The sequence below is a fragment of the Primulina eburnea genome, chromosome 12, assembly GCF_022965805.1.
Source record: "Primulina eburnea isolate SZY01 chromosome 12, ASM2296580v1, whole genome shotgun sequence".
Lineage (NCBI taxonomy): Eukaryota > Viridiplantae > Streptophyta > Magnoliopsida > Lamiales > Gesneriaceae > Primulina > Primulina eburnea.
Window position 1 is genome coordinate 12,175,316 of NC_133112.1, and position 24,821 is coordinate 12,200,136.

Genomic DNA, 24,821 nt, shown 5'->3' on the forward strand with positions numbered 1-24,821 from the left:
ATAAACACTATCCCATATGATGGCGGTTGCATTTCAGGCACTCTACATACTCACCATGCTTCTGAGGAGCATTCTTTTCCTGAATAGGACATTTGACTTTCGGCAGTAATCGAAACAACCTTTTTCACTGCTTTCCCTGGAAAGGTCTCTTAAATTGCTGCTGCTGGGAATGGTGCTGTTGGGACGCCTGATAGGGCCTCTTGCCCTGCCAGTCATTCTCAATGTCCCTCTGGTCCTGCTCTGACGCCAAGGCTCTCGACACAGAAATAGCATGTGTGGTAAGACCAGAAGCTCTAACATCACGGCGCAAGATAGACCACAAACCATCAAGGAAATGCATCAACTTTTCCCTGGCATCGTTAGCTATCAAGAGCACAAAGTGGCACCTCTTCTCGAACTTTCTCACAAACTCCGCCACGCTGCGGTCTCCCTATCTCAAAGTCATGAATTCCATAGTCAATCGGAAACGTACTTCCTCAGTGAAGTATTTGGAATAAAACACCTACTTGAAACCCTCCCAAGTAAGGGTCTGCAAATTCGCTGCCACCGATGCACTCCCCCACCACATTTTGGCATCCCCTGTCAACAGAAAAGTGGTACATCTGATTCTTTCTGCGTCCTGCAGCTCCATAAAATTGAATATCACCTCGATGGACTTAACACATCCCTCCGCTATCATCGGGTCAGTAAGTCCCCGAGAACTCCTTCAGATCCATCCTCCGGAATCTCTCAGACACCGCCTCTGGCCTGGGCCTAGATCTTCTATCTACTCCAGCATTGTTCCCCGCAAATTGTGTGAAGAACTGAGTCATTCCTGCAAGCATCTGAGCCTGCATATTTGGCGGTGGACGAGGAGGAGTGGCACTCTCCCCATCCAGAGCCTCTCTATCTAATCCCTTGCTTTACATGCGATTATACGTAGCATATTGTTCCAACATTTACCTAACACGTAAACCAACATGAATGAACATAATATCCACATCGTCATAAGGTGAACGTAAATCGAACTTAAACATGTACAATGCAGTAATCATGACTTTGATGCTTACTGTAACGCCCCATGATATGACGACTGTCCTCACTGTATCAAGACGGGTCTTTCCAGCATGCTTATGTCCTCACTTACATGCACACTGGGAAACTTCCCAGAGGGTCACCCATCCCAAAATTACCCCAAGTCAAGCACTGCTTAACTTTGGAGTTTTTTTTATGTGATGAGCTACCGAAAAGAAGATGCACCTTCTTGATATGAGTAGTACATATTAAATAATTTAAGCCCTCTTCAACTGTACAGTCCATTACATTGAACAGTCTCGGAATCCCTCTCATTCCGGTGTGGGATCGGTTCATTCATATTCCCTCCACCTAGAAGCCTGCCAGGAGCCGCTCATTGTTCGTACAACCTCATGGCACCGGCGATCACCCCCCACACTCTTCTGCCTCGGGCCTCACATGCCCACCAGCTTCTGCTTGGTTCGTCCCCGAATCACACTGTACTAAGAGAGGTTGGTTCTGATACCAACTGTAACGCCCCAGATGTGACGACTGTCCTCACTGTATCAAGACGGGTCTTTCCAGCATGCTTATGTCATCACTCACACGCACCCTGGGAAACTTCTCAGAGGGTCACCTATCCAAAAATTACCCCAAGTCAAGCACACTTAACTTTGGAGTTTTTTTTTATGTGTTGAGCTACTGAAAAACGATGCACCTTCTTGATATGAGTGATACATATCAAATCTTTTAAGCTATCTTCAACTGTACAGTCCGTTATATTGAACAGTCTCAGAGTGTCTCTCATTCTGGTGTGGGATCGGTTTATTCATGTTCCCTCCACCTAGAAGCCTACCAGGAGTCGCTCATTGTCCGTGCAACCTCATGGCACCAGCAATCACCACCCTCCCTCTTCGGCCTCGAGCCTCACAATTACTACATGAAATAATTTTAGAACTTTAAAACGTACAGACTTGAGGCGTGACTTCATGAGCTCTCGCAATTGGCAATAGGCATAATCATTTACAAGGACACCGCTCTGATACCAACTGTGACGTACCATACTTTAAAACTACTTAAAATTTGCGGAAAATAAAGAAAATTTCTTAAATAAGTAATAATCTCTCAAAATGAAATACAAGTAAAATGCTTGTCTAAATATTTGAAAGGTAAAAGAGCTTGCAACAGGTACTCGTTTAAACAACGTGAAGTAATTTCAATAAAATCAGAGTAAATGAATTTAACGTGCATAAAAATTCTTGAAAACTTCAGCGGTCCTCGGGTAAGGCCTCCGCATCGTTCGAGCCAAGTCACTGGTCCTCGCATCTCACCTCCTCATACTTGTCCTCACCTGCATCGATCAAGTCTAGTGAGTCTAAAGACTCAACATGTATAAACTGAGAGTAGCAAGTAATATATAGTAAAACCATATGCATTTTAAAGTAGCTCATACATACTTAAACTCTGAACATACTTACATAAACATACTTACATGCACATAGACGTGCCATCAATTTATAAACATTTTCATAAACATGCTGCATCATACATACTTAAACCTGCATAATCATTATAATTTTGCGTAGAGATATGATTCAAAGCATGTGACCCATAACATAATGCTCTTGATCAGACTAAACCACCATACTGGGCTGGCTGGGATCATCACAACCTTTTGACCGAACATCCACTCCGACATATATAAGATCCCTGGTCATGCTTTATAGAGTGGATTGGTCCCTTATCATGCTTTGCCACTTCCCAATCCTGATCAAAACCTGGTCATGCTTTACCGGGGTGGAGAGGTCCCCGGACACTTTCTCCAGCTTCCAAACCCGTAACATAATTGGTCACAAGACAATTCGCATACCTCAAAAACATAAAACATTTTCTTTGCACATTGAACATACTTAAAAACGTTGAGGGCTTCGTTGGATCCAGATGCTGCATATACTAACACAATATACATGCCTGCCCAAGACAAAAATCAAGAATACCTGGCGCTTGGGTGGTAAAATCTAACCGCTTGAGCGCACCCCGTCTAGAATGCCCCTCGCGCCGCCCTTCGATTCATGCAAAACACATTTTTTTAACATCACAGTTTGAGCAGTCACACAAAAATGATCATAACTCACTTGTTTCTTGTCCGAAAATTATGAATTTACTGTCAAAACGAAGGTATCAAAAAATATTATGTTTTATGTGTTGAACGTTTTTCCAGAAAACCGACCAAAATTTCAGAGGATTCGAAATTACATAAGATTTGATTTTTGAGATCTAAAAACTGTCCCGAAATCGTTTCAAACATCATTGCTTAATTGCATAACATAAACGGATTTTTACACACAATATGCATCAAAATATTTACAATGACAAGATCGATGTATAAAAATAAAAGAATATACATGCCTTGATGATTATACTCAAAAAATGACGAATAACGATGCGAGGGGATGTGAGAATCGATCCGGGACGACTTGTGGCACGTTTCTTTCTATAATCGAACGTGAATCTACTGAAGAAAATCGAAGGGGAAAGGGGTGGCTGCTGTATATTCTAAGAACCCTAGTTCTTATCGAAAGATATAAAAAAAAACAAGGTGTGTGTGTGTGTGAGTGTGTGTGGGGAGTGTGTGTGAGTGTATAGAGTGTAAAAACGTATAGGTGTGTGTGTGTGCAATGATTAGGAGACAACTTGGGGTTAATTAGTAAAATAAAAAATACTAATAGCCAATTAACATTCTAAACAAAATACTAATCCCCCATATTTTAAATAAAATACCACATGTGTCAAATTTTCAAGGTTTAAATCCCACTATTTAAATTAGTATTTTGAAATGCTTGAAATAAAATGCTAAAAAATTTCATAAATCACTTAAAATATCAATTTTTTGACTTGAAATAAAATACCACATAAATAAAAAAATTCCTAAATCATCACCGGTCTCTTTTCCCGATCCTGCATCGAATATTCGTCTTAACATAAAACTCAAGAAAACGTTTTAACGTGCATCAAATAAACATGTAATAATTTAAAATTATGCGAATCATAAATCATGCATCGTTAAAAAAATCATTTTTTAAAAAAAAATAAATAATTTAACAATTAATTAAATACATGGATTTATGTGTATTGATTTTGGGCTCTGCATAAAAAATCTTAAATAATTTATTATTTTAATTAGTTTACATAAATAGCTATATAAATTTATACATTAAAACTAGTATGATTTATAAATAATATTATTGCAGTATCGTTTTCTCGTATCCAATGAACAACAGAAGTTTAAAAAAATTTGTTTTTTGACCATCAAAATTGTCACACCATTAATCTATACTTACCATGATTACCATAATCAAAATAGGGTTTGAAGGATATCATATTATGAAACAATTCAACCAAGGGCATCAATTTGATGGTTTATAAAAATTTTGGCATGATGCTCCTATATTTTGTAAACACCAATAACTCAATCAACAACAACAATACATACATATAAACGTAGTCTTATAAATAAAAATATTATGTATCATTATACACATAGACATAAACATTGTAAAACTTGTTTCAAACCCTGACATTGAATTTACTATAATACATATGCGGAAGCTATACAATAATAAGTCCCGGTTCTTGTCGAGGTGAGGCACGTCACAAGCATCCATTGGTGAACCGGCATGGCGAATCCTTCGCATGTCTTGAACTTTGAGCCGCTGCAGCTCACTCCGAACCTGTCGTATGAGGAAAGACCAGTGCAAATCTTAGACAGACAGGAGAAAAAGCTTCGGAACAAACTGGTTAAGCTAGTGAAAGTCAAATTGCTTAATCATTCGGAGGAGGAAGCTACGTGGGAATCTGAGTCAGAGATGAAGAGTCGATATCCCGAGTAGTTCGGTAAGTTTTAATTTCGGAGATCAAATTTCTTTTAAGGGAGGAAAGTTGTAGAACCCGAAAAATCAGATTACATATAAACCATGCATAATTGTTATTGTTAAATTAAAAATGATTATATATATATATATATATATATATATATATATATATATTATATATATATATATATATATATGAAGTGTTTATTTCTTTTTCAAAATTTTAAAGTCATGATTATTTATTTTAACGCAGAGGTTTAGTTTTATCTTTTTCGATAAATACACGAGGCCGGACTGGAGATTGGAGATTAAAGATAAGACTAATAATAAGAAAATACTCCTAAATTTAATTTAAGCCAAGGAATAATTATTTTAATGATAAATAATGTTTTTAAGATTTATTAAAATTGGATTTAAGTTATTAAGTAATTCTTTTATGTCCAATATTTAATTAAAGCCTAAATTAAAATCATGTGTAACCAATTGGGATAAATAAATCTTGGCCTAATATATTCAAGAATTAAAACCTAGCATTTTAATAATTAATTTTAAGACCAAGCTATGCCATGCAAGATTTTATCCTAATTTAATTTGTTAATTCACTAAAATATATAATGGGTGTTTAAAACTTTATTTGTCATGCAACATTTTTAACAATTTTTGGTCAATCCTTAAACCAATTCAAATGCTTGGTAACTCTCCATTCAAGTCACCCCTCAATGGTCTTCATGGTGTATTCATTTCCTCACTTTTAATTGACCAATTATTGGTAATTCAAGCTATTACATAATTCACCCCATTTCCCCTCAACCCATTAATCTAGCATAACAACTTGGGAATGTTACGTGCAGCATGAATAAGAAATGTTTGGACAGCAAGAAGGAGAAGCAATTCAAATACCATTCAATTTCCTCACTTGTAACCTCCATCTAAATGCATTTCATGACTCATTAATCACCTCTTGTAACCTTCACCTTCATTACCTAGCATCCCTCCACCCATACCTTCGAAAATAGCAGAAGAAGCCAGAAGCTGAAGTCGTGAGATAGCAGCAGGAAAATAAGAAAGAAAAATACAACTCCGACTCCGCCGCGCCGTGTTCGTCGTATTGTTTTGTTTTCTTCAAAACAGGTTTCCAGGCATGTATTTATTATTTCTTTTCTCTTCAATCAAGTCTTATAGATATTTTTAAACCATTATATGTTCAGGATTCATGAGACAAAACAAAATATAACAGCAAACATTGCAAGAAATCTGCACAGGCCATTCTCGGCTTTTTGGCTTTATGCTTCACGGTTGAGTTGTTCTTTTGATTTCAGGAGGTTGGCTCGGTTCCATGTACTCAAGGCTGTATCTAGGAATGATTTAGAATATGTTATGGTATTGTTGGTTTATTGATTTAAGTCCCTGCACTCAAGATAAAGACATGACAGCAAAACATTTCATTTGTTGCAGAATTTGCCACGATTTTTGTTACTTCGGTGGTTAAGGTGGGTGTTCGAACCATGGCAGTTTTGTGGACTGTAACCATGGTTAGAACCCTCCTTATAATGTCTAGAACATGACCAAGTCAGTCTTTCAAGGCTTGGTTCATGGATCCATCAAAATGTTTTCAACAACAAAACAAGTGCTCTTCGGTTTTCATTTTTCTGTGTGAGTGAAGCTTTCGGTTTTGGTGTGTTTGGGTGGATTGTGGTTGGCTTTTAGCACATATCCATGGTTCACACAATGTCTCATCATGTCTATATCGAGTCATGGTTGATCATATGGCCACTGTAACGACACAAGACAACAAAACAATTAAACACATCACACTACACAGAATTTGGTGCTCTCGGTTGGAGCTTTGGGTTGTCATAGGTATTTGTTTGGGTTGTGGTTGGCCTAGTGCCCTTAGCCATGGTTCACTCCATGCCTTAGGATGTTGGTAAGAGACTCTGGTTGGTTGTTCAAGCCCAATGGCCATTAGTTTCATAAATTAGACATCACATGCACAGCTGCTGCCACTGCATTCGGACAGCAGCATTGCTTCGGTTCAGATGTCTTGTTTGAGTTCTTGGTTGGCTTTTATCCTATGAAATGGGACTGTACAGTACCCCAATGAGTTATGAAAGTCATGTTTTTGGCCGTTCGTGATTTGGTTGAGTTTAGAGGTCGTACGAGAATTTACGGTGCAATGTGCCAAAGTGACTCTCGAAAGAGTGTTTCATGATTTTGGCCTCCATACACTATTTTTCGTGTATTACAGTCCTTATGGATATTCTTTCATTATGTTAGGTGTATTTTAATCATGTTTAAACGGTGATTCAATGTTGGTTCGGGTTGGTATGAAGCCATGGTTGGAAACTAGGTCGTTTGTCTCGTTTTTGGTTCGGATATGAAGTTTTTGTCAAGTTGAGATTATTTACACGTGTCTCATGTTAGGATTAGGTCGCAGCAAGTCTGTGAACGATCCAACTCATTCGGTCAAAAAAAACAGGGTTATAATTATATTACGTGCATAAAATATAAAATGCTTATTTTTTAGATATATGCGATATGTCTTGTGGCCACCTCACATTTATGGGTTTGGAACCGGGATGCGTAACCGGGTAACTCTCCACCCGGTGACTTACGATCTCTTTACGATTATGTATGGGTACGGACATCCAGTCCAAGGGCTGTGGTGATCTCTACCGCACAGTATACTGTGGTTTAGTCTGATCAGGTGTTCATGATATGTTATGGGCCACTTGCTTGGAAACATTATCTCTACCAGAAAAATTTAAGATATGAAATGTTATGACAGGGCTCTACCGAGCCAAGCTTTTACATACAATTTTCATATATGCACGTATTTATATTTACTCATGACACGATTTTCACCTTACGCTTTACGATACGATATTTTTACGTTGCATGCGATTTTATGATATATTTACTTGCTATTCACGATATATTCATGTTGAATCTTTAGACTCACTAGACTTGATTGTTGTAGGTACTTATGAGGTCGAGACTGAGGGCGGGGACTAATGAGCTAGCTTGGGTCAGCAAGTAGTAGGCACCCGAGGACCTCATGTTTCAGTTTATTCAGTTTTTTATGTTCAAACTCAGTTTTTAATATGTTGGAGTATTTTTAAGTTGTTGTTTTGAAACATAATATTTATTTCCGCTGTTATTTTAAAGTTAAATCTATTTATAGGTTTGTTTTATGTATGAGGCAAGTTATTTATTTAGAAAATTTTGATAATTCCGTAAAAATACGAATATGAAATACGAGGCCTTTACAGTTGGTATCAAAGTCTATTAGTTTGTGACACAATCTAGTTTTTTTAAAAATACTCTCAAATGAGTTTTTACGACTTTGTGACACAAATTAGTTTTTACGAAATACTCTCAATCTATTATTGATAATGATCATAATTTATATACATAATAATGATGTGTGTTTTTCAATAGTTATTATTTCATTATAGTTAGAAGATAAATAGGGATATTTCATAGTTGAAATACGATTTCAAAAGAAATACACGTTTATTAAATTTTACTTCATATCTATTTGTTTTCTTCACTAAGTTCAAACAAAATATTAATGATTTAGTAGTCTAGGACTCACTTGACTTTGTTTTTGGACTTTTGGGGAAAATTACACGTACGTTTGATTCCAATTTCGGAATACTTTTTTATTGTAGATTTCAAATTATTTTAAAGTAATAAAATATGATATTTTGTGTAAGAATATAATATTATAAAGTAATCTTCGGAAACGATTGTACAATTGAGTTAAAACTAGGGCAACTTATTACAAAATCCTTCTTTCCTTCCAAACTTAAATTTTACTCCCCTTCCCTTTAAAACTTAGTTTTTACTCCCCATTCATTTAAAAATCACCATAATACCCTTATCTTTGATTTATGGTGCGTGATATTATTATACGTATCGAGCATGTTCTTTGAGGCATATATCCCCGAGACATACAGCTACGCAAGTTTTTTGGGCTATATATCATCCTCAATTAATCGATTTGTTTTAATGGCTCATCATGCTTCCGTATAATAAATTGAACAATTTACCATTTTGATCGGAGTACCGTTGGGTTATATCCATCGAGTTTTACAGACTGCTCATCACAGCCTAACCACACAGTCGCAACATATGGTTCCTGATGCAGATTCCTTCAACAGTACTTAGCACAACCCTGTTTCGTTTCCTACTTCAGGGTATATAGTAAAGTAGTTCAATTTGAAACTAATACATGAGAGGAGTAAAATCATTGGTTCTTTTATTCAAACATACGAAATATTATTACATAGTAACCTCCTTAAGAGGAGGAGAAACTTGATCTACTTATAGTAGCCGAAGATAAAACATACATCAAAAGAAAATATTACAACTTATTTAAAAGAAAATGAATAGATTGACTTATGCATTCATCTTCTTTTGCCTTCTTATTTATAGAAGCTCTTCGGATTTGATTTTTGGACTTCAAATTATTGCCATAGCTTTTCTTTATTGTCATCCAGCTGTGTTTGGCAATATCTCTTGAGTGGGTGGTTGAATGGTCCCTCCACCTTTCTTGATTTGTCTATTTTCTAAATCATTAATCTAGAAATAGCTCGTTCTTCTGATCTTATCTTCTGGCATAACCAGTAGATATATGTTTTATTATATCAGATGAGATCTTGTTCCCTTCTTCTTTTAAAAGTTTGTAGAGATCTTTAAAATTTATCAGCTACTTTCTTAATGCTTTAATCCGTCGTTTAAAAACCTTAAGATATGTAGCATATATTTTTCTTTGGTTCTAAATTTCGGTTTAAATCTTGTGATTTTCTTGTTCTCATTTATTCTTTATTTATAGTTGTTTGGGTCCAAGTTTTCTTGGTCATTTAGTGGGTTTATCACATGCCCACTATCTCCTGTCGGGGAATCTTTTAGCTTTTGTATCCCCAAAGAAAAGTGATGGTATTCACATGTCCACTTATTTTTGTCAAGGAATCTTAAACTTTCGGTGTCCCCGAGAAAAACGTGGTTGTGGTCCTTCACCACTTGGTCCTGTCTCTGCAAGATGCTTCCTATTTGACCGAGGTCTGAAACCCTTGCCAAATTCTGGCTCCTTCTGGTTTGGGCATTCTGGACAGATCTGTTCTAACCATCTTCCCACATGATCCATATTGCAAATTTCCGATGAGTCTCTTTACTCTCCGGCAGCTTGCTGTTCTACAAAAGATTTCTTTTCTTTTCGAATAAATCTTCTGCAAAATTTGTTGTTTTTCCCGTCATGGTATTTAACATGAATGATCCGTTTACTGAATTGTGACAACATTTAAATGGAAACTTGACCTTGTCCATCTCAGTTAGACAGACCCATAAACCACGTGTTCTTATGGTTGAAATGTCCATCAGTTATTGAAGTAACAAGGAGTGTTTCTTCTGTCGGAGGATCTTTGATAAATCTTTGAACATTGACTCCGGCCTCCTTAACTTGATGAAATGAAAGGCCTTGTCAGAGCCTTTTCCCGATGGTTTTGGTGCTGTACTGAAAATGTATAGCTCAAGAATGTCTCATATGGACAAATAGTCGTTATTTGACCATGTTTAATGCACGACTTCCTGAATCCATTTAGGTAGTCCTGAAATTTCTGAGAAGCTTGGTGATGTGGTATAAACTGAGGCAAGAACCTCGAATTTATACCATGCTTTAACTTCCTTTGGATATGAATTTGGTCGCATCCATACCATAGGATATTTCCCTGAAACTGAGGCAAGAGCCTCGAATTCATAAATCAACCATGATTGTAGCTGGATTAATGCCTACTCTTGTTTTTAGTTTCTCCCAGCTTTGTTGGTAAACATGAAATGGAGAAATTGTAGCTTCATTATTATCAATCTTAGATTTACCATTTTCAGTATTAGGTCTAAGGTTGATCTTTCCCTCTTCAATCCCCGAGGTGAAGGGTTGACTTTAAGACATGGATGAAGATCTGGAGTCAGTTTTTGTTTCAGTCGACTCATCTGGAGATGATTCCGACTTAACACTTGTGATAGGGGTATTTGAATCCCCTACTCCAGGTATAGAATCATGTACTCAAAACTCTCCATTTGAGAAAGCCAATGGCTTCTCAATGCCTTGGAGGATAGGCCTCTGTAATACAGACCATAGCTGAGTATAAGCTTGTAAACATCCTGTGATTCGATCAGAGACAATTCTCTTATCGGCTTGTTGTAGTCTTCCCGCAACTTCTGTGTTTAAGGCTAGCTTGTTGAACTCGTTTTGAAGCATTTCAAGGTTTTCATCAAATGTCTCTGCATTTTTATGATGGCATCAATATCACCGATGTCCATCTCTCGTTAAAAAATCTGGAAGAATATTTTCATTAGATTTAATTATCACAATATCAAAAATATAATTTTTACATAATATTTGCCATCTTAATAATATGGGTTTCTCAGGTTTAGACTATATTATATATTACTTAAGAAAGTTTTCACCTGTGTATTATCAACTTTTAAAGTAAATTTCTTTGCAAGTAAAAATCATGGTAATTTTTCAAAAGACATTTTTACTACGTAGAATTCTTTTTCATTGATATGACATTTTATGGCTTCTGTATCTGAAAAGAGTCCACTGCAATATCTACATGGCTGTTCTCTTTCTGGTGTGAGCTTGGTTAATACTGTCACCCACCAATGATTGCTGGCATCTGTATATAATACCAGATCATCTTCATCTTGAGGCATAGCCATTTTCAAAAGATTTTTACAAATTTCCTTTAGTTAACTAAGTCCTTGGGTTTGTTCTCAAAATGATTAAACATTCCAGCAAAATTAAAAACTCTTAGAGAACATTGAAGTTGTTTCTTTTCTTTTAGCGAGTTTGAAAATTTTGCACTTTTTCTACTATATGATCCTTCAATATTATTCCAAACTCGTCGATTTCTTTCCCAAGGAATTCAATATTTCTTGTGGCTATGGCTGCTTTTTTTCAGATAAAACCAGTCCTTTTTTTCAAACATCAGAGAAAATATATAAATGCTTAATATATTCTTTTATATTTTATATGCTATTAAAACATCATCAATATAGACAAACATAATTTGAAATAATCTTTAAAGAGATTATCCATTTTTCTTTGAAATATTTGGGATGAATTGGCCAATCTCATTGGGAATACTTCCCAGATATAGTGTCCTTGTGGTTTAAAGAAAGATGTGAGTTTCTAACTTTCTTCTTGCATCCAAATTTGATAAAATCCAGACTTACAATCGAATTTAGAGAATATCTTTGCATTGCATATGCAACTGATTATATGTTCTCAGCTAGGTATAAAATACTCATCAAACTCCAAAATTTTATTAATTTCTTGGTAATTAATAACCAATCTAAGTTTGTTTCTTTTTATCTCACCATAGTTTCTTACTAAAAATCTCGGACTGCTGTATGGTGAAATTATTGCTTTAATCAAACCAAGGTCCAAATGTTTTTGACGATAATCTGCATATTCCTTTGATCAAATATATTCATTGGGATAGGCTTGCATCGAACAAATTCATACTCTTTACATTCCTTAATTTTAAGGCAAGCTTTGAGTTGATTTTTGTCTCACCATGCCAAGAGATCTTTATTGTAATTTTCTTTGATTCTTTTCTTGATCTTCAAGTGATACCTTTGATTCAAACCCTAACTCATTCTTATATAGGGATATCTTAAGACATTCTATTTCTTCAGGTTGGAGATGTTTATCTGCTCTTAATTGGAGCATTGTTTCTCCAAACTTTCTAGAATCCTTTATTTTTGGGTTTAGAAATATTCCTTCATTTTTGGGTTTAAAAGTTTTCCTTCATCACTACTCTTGCTGTGAAACTGGATAGGCAATCTTCGGTAAAATTCCTCTCTGAGTCGTTGGACTATGATTTTTTGATCATAAGGTGTTGTAAACACTAATATTCTAGTCTGATTTTCTTGAGTATAGGACTTAAACATTTGTAGGAAATTATTTCCTAGCAAAACGTCAGCCCTTGTATCATGAAAATAAAGCAATAGTGTTTTTACCTTATACCAAGGCTATCCCAATGAACATAGTACATCAAAGGGATATGTAAATTATAATTAAGGAACATTTGGATCTGGTTTGATCAAAGCAGGAATTTCACCATACAGCAGCCTATGATTTATTGTAAGAAATGATGGTAAAACAAAAAGGAACAAACCCATACTAGTAATTAATTACCAAGAAATTAGTAGGATTTTTGATTTTGATGGGTATTTTATACCTAGTAGAGAACATTTGATTAGTTGCATACGCAATGCGAAGATATTCTCGATATTTGATTTTAAGTCTGGATTTTATCAAATTCGGATACAGGAAGAAAGCAAAAAATTCACAACTTTCTCCATACCACAATGACACTATATCTTGGAAGTATTACCCATGAGATTGGTCAATTCACCCCAGATATTCCAAAGAAAAACGGATAATCTCTTTAAAGATTATTTCAAATTCATATTTGTCTATATTGATGATTGCTAATTGCATCTAAAAATATGAAGGAACATATCAAACATTTAGAGATTTTCTATAATGTTTGCAAAAAAGAGAGACTGGTTCTATCAGGAAAAAAAAAGCAGTCATTGCCACAAGAAAGATTGAATTCATCGGAATAGAAATCAATGAGTTTGGAATAATTTTTCAGGATCATATAGTAGAAAAGGTGAAATATTCTCCAAACGAACTAAAAGAAAATAAACAACTTCAAAGTTTTCTAGGAGTTGTTAATTTTGCTGGAATGTTTATTAAAAACCTAGCAAAACACAGAAAAGTGTTCGGTCCATTACTGAAAAAAGATACGAAATTTATGTGGACAAAAGAACACACCCAGGGATTTAGTCAACTCAAAGAGATTTGTAAAAATATTCCAAAAATGGCTATGCCCCAGGACGAAGATGATCTGGTATTATATACAGATGTCAATGATCATTTGGTGGATGACAGTCTTAATCAAGCTCACATCAGAAGGAGAACAATCATGCAGATATCATAGTGGACTCTTCTTAGTTGCAGAGGCCATTAGATGGCATATCAACAAAAAAAAAAATTTATGTAGTAAAAAAGGTTTTTGAAGAATGGCCATTTTTTTAACTTGCAAAGAAATTTACTTTAAAAGTTGATATTACATAGGTAAAAACTTTCTTAAGGAATAGAATAGAATCTAAACTCGAGAAGACCAGATTATGAAGATGGCAAGCGTTATGTCAAAATTGTATTTTTGATATCGTGATTATTAAATCTCATGAAAATATTATTACAGATTTTTTAACAAGATCTGGACAACGGTGATATCGATATCATAATAAAAATGCAGAGGCATTTGAGGGAATACCGTGAAATGCTTCAAAACGAGTTCAACAAGCTGGCCTTAAACGCAGAAGTTGCGGGAAGGCTACAACAAGCCGATAAGAGAATTGTCTCTAATCGAATTACAGGATATTTACAGGCCTATACTCAGATATGGTCTGTAATGCAAAGGCCTATCCTCTAAGGCATTGAGACGCCACTGGTTTCCCAAATGGAGTTTTCGAGTACATGACTCTATACCTGGAGCAGGGGATTCAAATACCCCTATCACAAGTGTTAAGTCGGGATCATCTCCAGATGAGTCGGCTTAAATAAAAATTGAAACTCCAGATTCAAATCTCGAGTCTTCAAGTCAACACTTCACCCCGAAAATCGAAGAGGGAAAGATCAATTTTAGACCGAATACAGACAAGAGAAAATATAAGGTTGATACTAATGGATCAAAAAGTTCTCCATTTCAGGTTTATCAACAAATGTGGGAGAAATTGAAAACAAGAATGTGCATTAACCCTGCCACAATCAGGGTTGATGTCTCAGGAAAATATCTCAGGATATGGATGAAACTAAGTTCATATCCAAAGGAAATAAAAGCCTGCTATGAATTTGGAGCTCTGGTCTCGGTTTATACTACATCACCTAGCTTCACTGAAATTTCAGGACTACCTAAATGGATTCAGTAAACGGTTCATCAAACATGGGCAAATAACAAATATTTGTCCAGAGGAGACATTCTGGAGCTATACATTTTTAGCACAGTACCAGAACCAACAGGAAAAGGCTCTCACAAAGCCTTTAATTTCATCAAGTTAAGGAGGCCAGATATTAATGTTTAAAATTCATCAAAGATCCTCCGATGGAAGCAATGTTCTAAAATTCGCAAGGAGCTAGTCGGGCGCTAGCCCAGCGCCTAGTGCCTAGTCCGCCTAGGCGGGGACTAGGCACTGCTAATCGGATTCTACGGTATCAAAACATAATAAGTCACATACTAGAACTTCAACACAATAACATCACAATTAAAATACGTTTAAAATATTCTCAACATAGTCTAATGTGTCATCTCAATAAAATAAGAAAGAATTCAGATTTCTTCCAAAATTCACATTGAATATCACGAATTTACTCTACTTCTTCTTCTCCGAAATTTTCAACAACTTCTTCTTCATCGGACACAAAATCAATATCATCATTGTGATCATCATTCTCTAATTCAGATTCAAAATCATCCTCGTGAAGTTCTCTAACTCTAGAGCTTCTTCGAGGTTGTAGATTTTCGTCTGCCCTAGTCGAAGATAGATTACTTGCCATCGTTACCCTCCAAATCTTGTTGAATACGAAACACTTAAACCTTTTCAGCAATAGACCTGAAAATTTGATTTGATAGCACCACACAAATAAATGATAGTACCAAAAACTTTCGACTGAATTCATTTTCCAACAGTTCATGCCGAAATAATTAAATGCACGACCACAAAATCATACAACTTTCCAAAAGTTTCGGGACACATTTCTAACGAGTAATTCAAAATTGTTCTCAAAACATATCAAGTTGATAACAAAAAACACCCAATACTTATTCCATAGTAGGTCCAAAAGATGAGAATCAATAGATGACTTGAAGACTGAAGTATGTGATATCCGATGAATAATACTACACAAAAGAAAAACCTGAGTAGGTGAGCTAGAGTGCTTCGGATTTGTAGCATAATTCATGGCCGAGAAGGAGACTCTGGAACGAGACTGGAAAATAACGAGACGCCGTGAAGGAAAGAATTTCAGCAGACCTAGTAAGCCCAAATTTTATTTTTTTAAATGGGCTCTTAGCGGAGCAATAAATTTTAAAAGCCCAAATTCCTTTTTTTTTTAAATCAGGCCCTTGGCGGCTGGCAGGCCGCCTAGGCGCGCCCAGGTCTGCCTAGTGCCTCGGCTGGTCGCTTAGCACCTTATCGGTGCGGCTGCACTCCGCCTAGCACCTAGGCGGTCGCCTAGGCCGTATTTTAGAATATTGGATAGAAGAAACACCTCTTGTTGCTTCCATAATTGAAGACGACATTTCTACCAGAAGAGCATGAGGTCTATGGGTCTGTCTAACCGAGATGGACAAAGTAAAGTTTCCGTTTAAATTTTATCATAATTTTGTAAAAGGATCATTCATGTTAAATACTTGGAAAGGAAAAACAACAACTTTTGCATCAGATTTATTCGAAAAGAAAAGAAATATTTTGTGGAATAGCAAGTTGCCGGGGGGTAAAGAAACTCGTCAGAAATTCTGCATTATGGCTCATGTGAGAAGATGGTCAGAACAGAACTGTCCAGAATGCCCAAATCAAAAAGAGCCAGAATTTGGCAAGGGCTTCAGACCTCGGTCAGAAAGGAAGCATGAGGCAGAAACAGAACCAAGTGGTGAAGGACCACAACCACGTTTTCCTCAGGGACATCAAAAATTCCTCGACAAATGCAAAGTAGGCATGTGATTTGCCCACTAACAAAGGGACTTGGACCCAAATACACATATAAATATAGAGTAAATGGAAACAAGAAAATCACACAAAAATTAAAACGAGGTTTGGAACAAAAGAAAATGTATTATATATCTCAAAGTTTTCAAAAGACGGATTAAAGCAACAAGAAAAAAGCTGGAGATCTTCAAAGATCTATACAAACTTCTGAAAGAAGCGGGTAATAGAATCTCAGCTGATATAATCCAGACTCATATCTACTATTTATGTCAGAAGATAAAACTGGAAGAACAAACTATTTCTATATTAATGATCTAGGAAAAAGACAACTCAAGAAAACTTGAGGGACCACTCAACCACCCACTCGACCCACTCAAGAGATAGTGCCAACTACAGCTACAAGGCATTAAAGAAAAGTTATGGCAAGAGTTTGAAGACCGAAAAACAAATTCGCAAAGGGCTTCTATAAATAATAAGGCAGAAGAAATATGAAAATATCATTCAACCTCTTCGTTTTCTTTCAAAATAAACTGTAATATTTTTCTTTTTTATATATTTTGTAAGTTTAGCTACTGTAAGTAGTTAAACAAGTTTCTCCTCTTCTACAGGAGAATACTATGTAATAATATTTGGTATGTTTGAATAAAAGAAACAAGGTTTTTGCCCCTCTTATGTATTAGTTTCAAATTGGACTACTTTACTATACGGGATAAGAAACGAAACAGGATTGTGCTAAGTACTGTTGAAAGAATCTGCGTCAGGAATATCTCTTGCAACTACGTGGTTAGGCTGTGAAGAGAAGACTGCAAAACCCGACAGCTATAACATGACGACACTCTGCTCGAAGAGATAAACTGTTGAATTTATTATACAAAAACATGATATACCAATTATTAAAAAAAATCGATCATTTGAATAAGATATAAACTGAAAACCTTACGTAATTATGTACCTTTGGGATACATGTCTTTTTGAATGGAAGGAGAGTAAATAGAAAGTTTTTAAAAAGATTTAGATATTTTTCACAAAATTACCCTATTTACAAACAAGTTGAATTAGAAATGAAAATAACACAAGTAAATAGTTTTTGAAAGCACGCATGGATTCATCTATATCTATATAAATATACGAATGTGAATTGTGAATTTACAAAAATGTCCTTACCTTAATTTACACACTCCATATTTAATTTTTTTTTTGTTTTCCATGTTTTTCATCTATTAATTAATAATTAATAAAATTTAAAATATATCTATTCTATATCTATATAAATATATGAATGTGAATTGTGAATTTACAAAAATGTCCTTACCTTCATTTACACACTCCATATTTAATTTTTTTGTTGTTTTACATGTTTTTCATCTATTAATTAATAAAATTTAAAATAAATTAAAATAAAATGAATTTACATAAATGTCCTTACCTTCATTTACACATTCCATATTAATTTTTTGTTGTTTTAATTAATAAAATTTAAAATAAATTAATATAAAATGAATTTACATAAATGTCCGTACCTTCATTTACACACTCCATATTTAATTTTTTTGTTGTTTTTCATGTTCTTCATCTATTAATTAATGAAATTTAAAATAAATAAAATTAAATATGGAGTGTGTAAATGTGAATTGTGAATTTACATAAATTGAAGAAAATGAAATTAAAATAATTGAAGAGAAATGAATTTTAGTCTTTTCTAATCTATTAATTAATTGAATCTAAACTAAATTGAAGAAAAATAAAAAAAATAAAATTTAGCATCAGCCTTCATTTTTCAGTAATACATGTTTTTTTTGTTTTTTTTTTCATATATTAATTAATTAATAAAATTTAAAATAAATTGAAGAAAAATGAAATTTAGCCTTCATTTTATTGATGAAATTTGCACTCCATTATTATTATTATTTTTGGTTTTATATGTTTTTCATTTATTAATTAATGTAATTTAAAATAAATTGAAGATAAATGAATTTAGTCTTCATTTTTTGGGATGAAATTTGTACTCCATTTATATGAGACATTTATATAGTCCTGAGAGGGGCTGACCCAGTTATTTCAGGAGTGAAAAAATACTTTTTTTTCACGATTCAAGTCAGATATGAGACATGTTGCACAAAATTCACTCGTGAAACAACCTCATAGAAGTTTCTGTATCAATTTTATTTTTAACTTAAATAAATTAACATCTATGAATAACGTAAATAATAATAATTAATATACTTCTCTTTGCTTGTTTGTTTTTTTCTATCTATTATTTAATATATTCTAAAATAAATTGAAGAAAAATAAATTTTAGCCACCAGTTTTTAGAATGAAATTTAAATTAAGCCTTCATTTTTTGGAATGAAATTTACACATCTTTTTTAAAAAAAAAATAATATCTTTAATAAAATTTAAAATAATAATAATAAATACATATTCTATTGTTTGTTTTTTTTTCCCAACTATCAATTAATTCTAAATAAAATTGAACAAAATTAAATTTAGCCACCATTTTTTGAAATGAAATTTATACTTTATTGGTTTTAAAAAATATATCTTTAATATAATTTAAAATGAATAGAAGAATAATAAAATTTACAATATATTTTCACAGAATGAATTATATCCTTATTTTAAAAATAATTATTTTGTTTAACTTCTCTTTTTTTTATTTATGAATTTTTATAGTTCTCCAATTTTTGAATTGGTTTTATGTGAGCCGGTCTCAAGGATATATCATTCAGATGGGTCACCGGTCAATTTTTTGAGTGAAAAAACAATGATTTTTCATGATTAGGATATGAGACATGTTCCTGTGAAACAGCCTCGTAGGAGTTTTTATGCAATTTTTATTTTAAACTTGAGTAAATTAATATCCATTAATAATTAAATAAACACGACTAATAAAATTGAAAATTATAATAAAATTGTGTCAATTTACATTTATGTCGTTATTTTCGTTAAATAATATTAATAAATAAATGTCTTTTTTTTGTTCGTTTTCAGGTATTAATGAATTTTATAATAATTGAAGAAAAATGAGATTTTATTTTTGGAATGAAATTTACAATTTTTTTTAAAAAATTATATCTTTAATGAAATTTAAAATAAACGACACAATGTCAGCAGCGTAACTCACGAAAACTTCACAGGAGTTCACTCATCCCAATGCTACTCTCACTCTTGCACGCTTAACCTAACAAAACTGAATGATAGTGAAAGATTTATCTTTTAGTTCGAATATTGCTTAATATTTATGTCAAAAGTTATATTTGTTACCCACGACGTAATATTTATTTATTATAATTGTGATTTATCGTGCAAAGCCCTATACTAAGCAAATGGTGAACATAATGAGGATTGCATTGACGTGCCTGTCAATTTGCCAAATTGTAAAACCCTATGCATGACAAACACAAATAATAGTTTGGTACAATAAGAAAACACTTCAAAAGAATCAAAATGAGTTTAAATTAGTTTTATGTGTAATAATTACTCTTATATACATCAAATGAATAGAAAAAGAGAAATAAAAATGAATTCAAATCTTTTTTATGTAAAACAAATTACCAATACACAACCCAAGTTTTAGATCACAATAAAAAAAAAATGTGATCATTACTTTACTTCTTTATGTTAAATGTATAGAATAACAATCGCAATTGAAGATGAGAATGAGATCGCAATAATAACATTATTTGGAAAAGTTGCAGCGTCTTTTGGTGGATGTTCTATTGAAGATTTCATTCAAATTCATGACCATATATAAGATAAAACAAACAAATAACTTTATATCTACATAAATATTGCATCTAACAATAAAAATTTTCAATGCAGAATTTACCAAATAACCCATATAAAGATTCGCTAAATCAACCAAGCTCCACACATTCTTGTTCAAGTTGGATAATTCAGTGGAAACGTGATGAAATGTTAAAAATTGTGGCAGAAGCTATTGAGATACATGACAATTATCCAACAACAAATGTCAATATCAAGAAACGGAGATCTCGGAAGATTATCAAGACAACTAAACAAGGCAGTGTAGCACCAAAAGTAGAATAAAATCAAATAAAATAAACATCAACAAAAACATGAAGATCCATGAAGACGGAGATGAAATAGAGATGAAATAGAGATTCAAGATGAAGAACCAATTGCCGAGTACAAAAAAAAGAGATAAGAAGATAAAACCGACAGACACAAAAAAATTTCAAGAAGTCTTCAAATCAAAGACAAGAAAATGTGATGATTTCGATTGTAACCAAATAATTAATTATTTATCTATTAAAAATTATTCTTATTTCAAAAATAATTTAAACATATTTATATAAAATTATCATATACAAATTATTATATTTCTCAACGTGCAACGCACGTGCATTAATCTAGTATAAATAAATATATCGAAAGAATATTTTCTACTAAGATTGTGTCGTTCATTCTGGTAAGATGCGAGTCTTATTCATTGTTTTAAAGTTTTTTGACCTTTTTTTTCGTACAAACTATTACAATTAAATTAGAAATAAAATTGTAACTTAGTATTATCAAATGCACAACATTGAATTAATTGGAAGATGATTTTGTTTTTTTTTAAAAGGTTTGTAGACACACGTTACGCATTAGAGAGTACATATATTATAAGATAATTTTTTTAATAAAAAAAAACGTATTGTAGTGTTATTATATTATTCAAAAAGATATTAAGATATATTCATATATAAAACAAACATTATTATTACACAATAATGATATCAACACGATTATTAAAAGGAAACAAACTCAAACAAGACCCAACAGCAAAAGTCACTAGCAGCAAAGTATAAATCTTCTCAATTGCATTTTGCTTCTCGTTCAACCCGCGGCCTCAATCCTGCGAACTCGAATGCCCTCCCGCTTTATCCACTATAAAATCAATACACGAGATATCAGTAAGTAAAAATTTAGCATCACAAAACTGTAAGAACACGTTCATTCAAGTGATTGGGAGCTTACCATAAGTTTCGTTAATGGAGTCCTGAGCAGTCTGCGTCCCAGTGCCTTTCCCAATCCAAGATCCAACGGCATCCTTCACCCTCCCTACAACCCCGGGTCCTGAGCTCTCACGGCCCGCATCCACAGCATCCTCGCCTTCCCGCTTACCTTCTACGCCTGTGCCTAGACGGGTCGCGACCTCTTCTGATTCTGTCACCTTCCCCATTGGCTTCTCTTCCCCTGTTTTACTCAAGTAGCCCTCCTTTTTCTTGTGCAGTGCATCAGTAATAGCCTCGGATAGCGCCTTGTCTTCATCTCCAGGCTTCAATTTATCAGCCCAGTAGTCTTTCGTCGACACCCCTTTATCAGCCCCTGTGGCTGCTGCGCCTCCGCCGCCCTGGAATTTAGACATCACAGCGGTCCCAGCGCCTGCCACTTTGTCATAGACAGGGTTCAGTGTGTCGGTGATTCTCTTCGTGTAACCTGGTGTTGATTCTGATTCAGGCTTGTTAGGACTTATTCCTTCTTGGCCAGACGCTATGCCTTGGTTTCCTGCTTCTCCACCGCCCTGGAATTTAGACATCACAGCGGTGCCAGCGCCCGCCACTTTCTCATAGACAGGGTTCAGAGTTTCAGTTATTCTCTGCGTGTAACCTGGTGTCGATTCCGATCCAGGCTTGGGGGAAGGACTCGTCCCTTCTTTGTCTGGAGCTCCACCGTATCCTAGCTTCGATGCGACCAAGTTCTTAGCGTAGACAGCTTTATCAGTAATTGCAGAGGTCGCAGAGGACACTTTTCCTGTTGGGATGTCACGTGGCATGCCTTCCGTTGTGTTGGAATCGAAACTTTTCGGGCCTGATTCAGTATTATCGTGCGTTGTAAGGGGATTGGATTCTGGATTGAACTGATCTTGGGTAGGGGAAAACTGATCGTGGCTTCCTGTAAAAGGCCTCTGTTCCGGTGTCGGCTTTGTTTCAGATTCATCGCCGACTTCCAGATTGTCGAATCTACGAATAAGCGGGCCAACCCCAGCTTCTTTACTATCTGTAATTACAGATTGTAATTCATTGAATGAAAAATTGAAACTGAAAGGAGAAACATAGACATATAATGCTTTAAGATAATTAGATGGAAATTCTACCATCGCCAGCACCCATTGAGGGCCCGAGATTAACTTCTCGTTCTCCAGAATTTGCTTCTCCACCCTGCATAGAAACTGGCTTCATTGGAGATGGAAAATGCTTGTTCTCAGGTGGCTTTTCTTGCTCATATCCCGTTTGAGCTGGAATATTAGGCCTAGCTTTGTCTTGACCTTCCACCATAGGATCAATCCGATCCTCCCGAGTATCTGCTGGGTTCTCCAGGTTCTTGCTGCTGATCACAGTTGAATCGTGCGCTACAACAAGTAGCCAAAAAAGGAAGAAATAGTCAAGATCAATAAACCATACTCAAACTCATAAAATTATTAAAGAAGTTCACTAAAAATCCATTCGAAAGATGGAAGAAGACGTACTGGGAGCACCATGGACTTCAGGATCTTTCGCCATTTCTTCATCATCGTCATCTTCTTCATCGACATTCTCATCGTACCTGTACTCGTGCTCTTGCCCATGGCCTTGGCTCGGCTTCTTCAATGTATCCTTGATTTTCCTGGCCTTATCCTTCACCTTCTTCATCATTGATTTCTTCTCCCCTACAAATTATACATAATATCGAAACAATGATGATTCACGCCAGAATCAAAGACAATCCCATATGTTCCAAACTTCACCCATTGAATTTTAGCTGCGCAAAACACCCAAAAGAATTAAATTGAAAATAACATTTTATGATGCTGAGACTTACCCACATCCTGTGGATCATCTTCGTGCTCGATGTGCTGATGAGCAGGGCGTTGCATCTGTTCTTCCATTTTTCCTTTTCTTTCCCGACAACTGACTCTTAACTTCGATCGTACAAGATTTGATAATTATCAAAAAAAACTGCGTGCTCTCGAACAGAAGATGGTGAGAGCAGATGGCATCAGTTGGTTTAAATAAAAAGATAAATAATTGAAAATTTGCCAGGTTTGCATAGAGATGGCAATTGCAGAGCGACACACGTAGCATCGCAGAGCCTCAATTCTCTGCTTGCATACGCGTGTCTCGCAGCGAATTGGTTACGTTAAAATTAGAGTGTTTGTTTAGACAGTCGACATGAATAATATAATACAATATTGCCTTGAATTTTATAATTTTTTTATATATAAGCTTTTTTTTCCTTTTTTTTAGAAAATTTCTGGATACAAACAATTGAGATAAACAACGCTTTCTAATTTCTATGCTCGATTCATCGTTAATCTATGCAATACTATATGCGTTCGTGTATATATATATTTTATTTTATTTTGATGATAATTTTTCTACTTAATTATTATTGAATTAATTATTTAATTAAATTAAAACAATAAATATTTGAATTATTCATAATTTTTAGCAAAAAATATGAAATTTCCTTTAAAATAATATAATTTTTAAAAGTATGTAGTAATGCAATCCGTGATTCAAATTCTCATATTCAAAAAAAAATTTTAAAATAATTCACGGATTCTTAATTATTCATTTATTTTGTCATTTATTTCATACGAGAAAATATTAAAATGTAACTGTTATTATTTTTATTCATGATATTTAAATTATTTTTATATTTAGTGTTGTTATTATTATGAGAAGAATAAAAATTTTATTTAGAGAGTTGTTAGTTGTGCGAGATAAATTAGCATTATTTGACAAATAATTAATTATGAATAATTATTTTTTTTTTCCAATATGAGATAGACATTGTGGAGTGATAAATTTTGTTATTTCTTGTTTGAATGACTATAATAATATTTAACTTAGATTAAATTTTTTTTGATAAGAACGAATCATATAGCTCTTTTAGGACTTTACTTTGTCTTATCCGTGCTTATCTGACATTTTTTTTCTGAGTTTTATGCTTAAATCTTCATATTTTTTATTGTTTGTAGGTTTGACCAAGAGGTATAAAAAGTTTAATTTTGGAGATAAGGTCAAAGAGTTCAATGCCAAGTAGGAAAGATTCCGAGAATAAAGGAAATAATTGATGAAGAACTTTTCCTATCATCTAGGAATTCTTATAATAAGATCGAGGAAGTTTTGTGATCTTGGAATAAATTTGGGCTAGAAATGTGATTTCTATAACATTTGA

At 34.2% G+C, this 24,821-nt stretch overlaps 1 protein-coding gene across 1 annotated transcript; it reads right to left on the reverse strand.

Annotated features, from left to right (window-relative positions):
- Window positions 1–21,341: 21,341 nt before the first annotated feature.
- On the reverse strand, window positions 21,342–23,626 carry LOC140807995 (uncharacterized). The gene is made up of 5 exons (XM_073164985.1): window positions 23,460–23,626; window positions 23,128–23,307; window positions 22,756–23,010; window positions 21,636–22,658; window positions 21,342–21,545 (listed from the first exon to the last, which is right to left on the reverse strand). Exons 1-5 carry the CDS (start codon window positions 23,524–23,526, stop codon window positions 21,508–21,510), a joined length of 1,563 nt encoding a protein of 520 aa, XP_073021086.1. The 5' UTR covers window positions 23,527–23,626; the 3' UTR covers window positions 21,342–21,507.
- Between the last annotated feature and the right edge of the window lie 1,195 nt (window positions 23,627–24,821).

What these genes read in the sequence shown, in the direction of transcription:
- LOC140807995 (XM_073164985.1), bottom strand. Translation starts at nt 23,526, where the DNA reads ATGGAAGAACAGATGCAACGCCCTGCTCATCAGCACATCGAGCACGAA. An exon ending in AGATGATCCACAGGATGTGG is followed by an intron (nt 23,308 to 23,459) that starts GTAAGTCTCAGC and finishes TATAATTTGTAG; the next exon opens with GGGAGAAGAAATCAATGATG. An exon ending in TGAAGTCCATGGTGCTCCCA is followed by an intron (nt 23,011 to 23,127) that starts GTACGTCTTCTT and finishes TACTTGTTGTAG; the next exon opens with CGCACGATTCAACTGTGATC.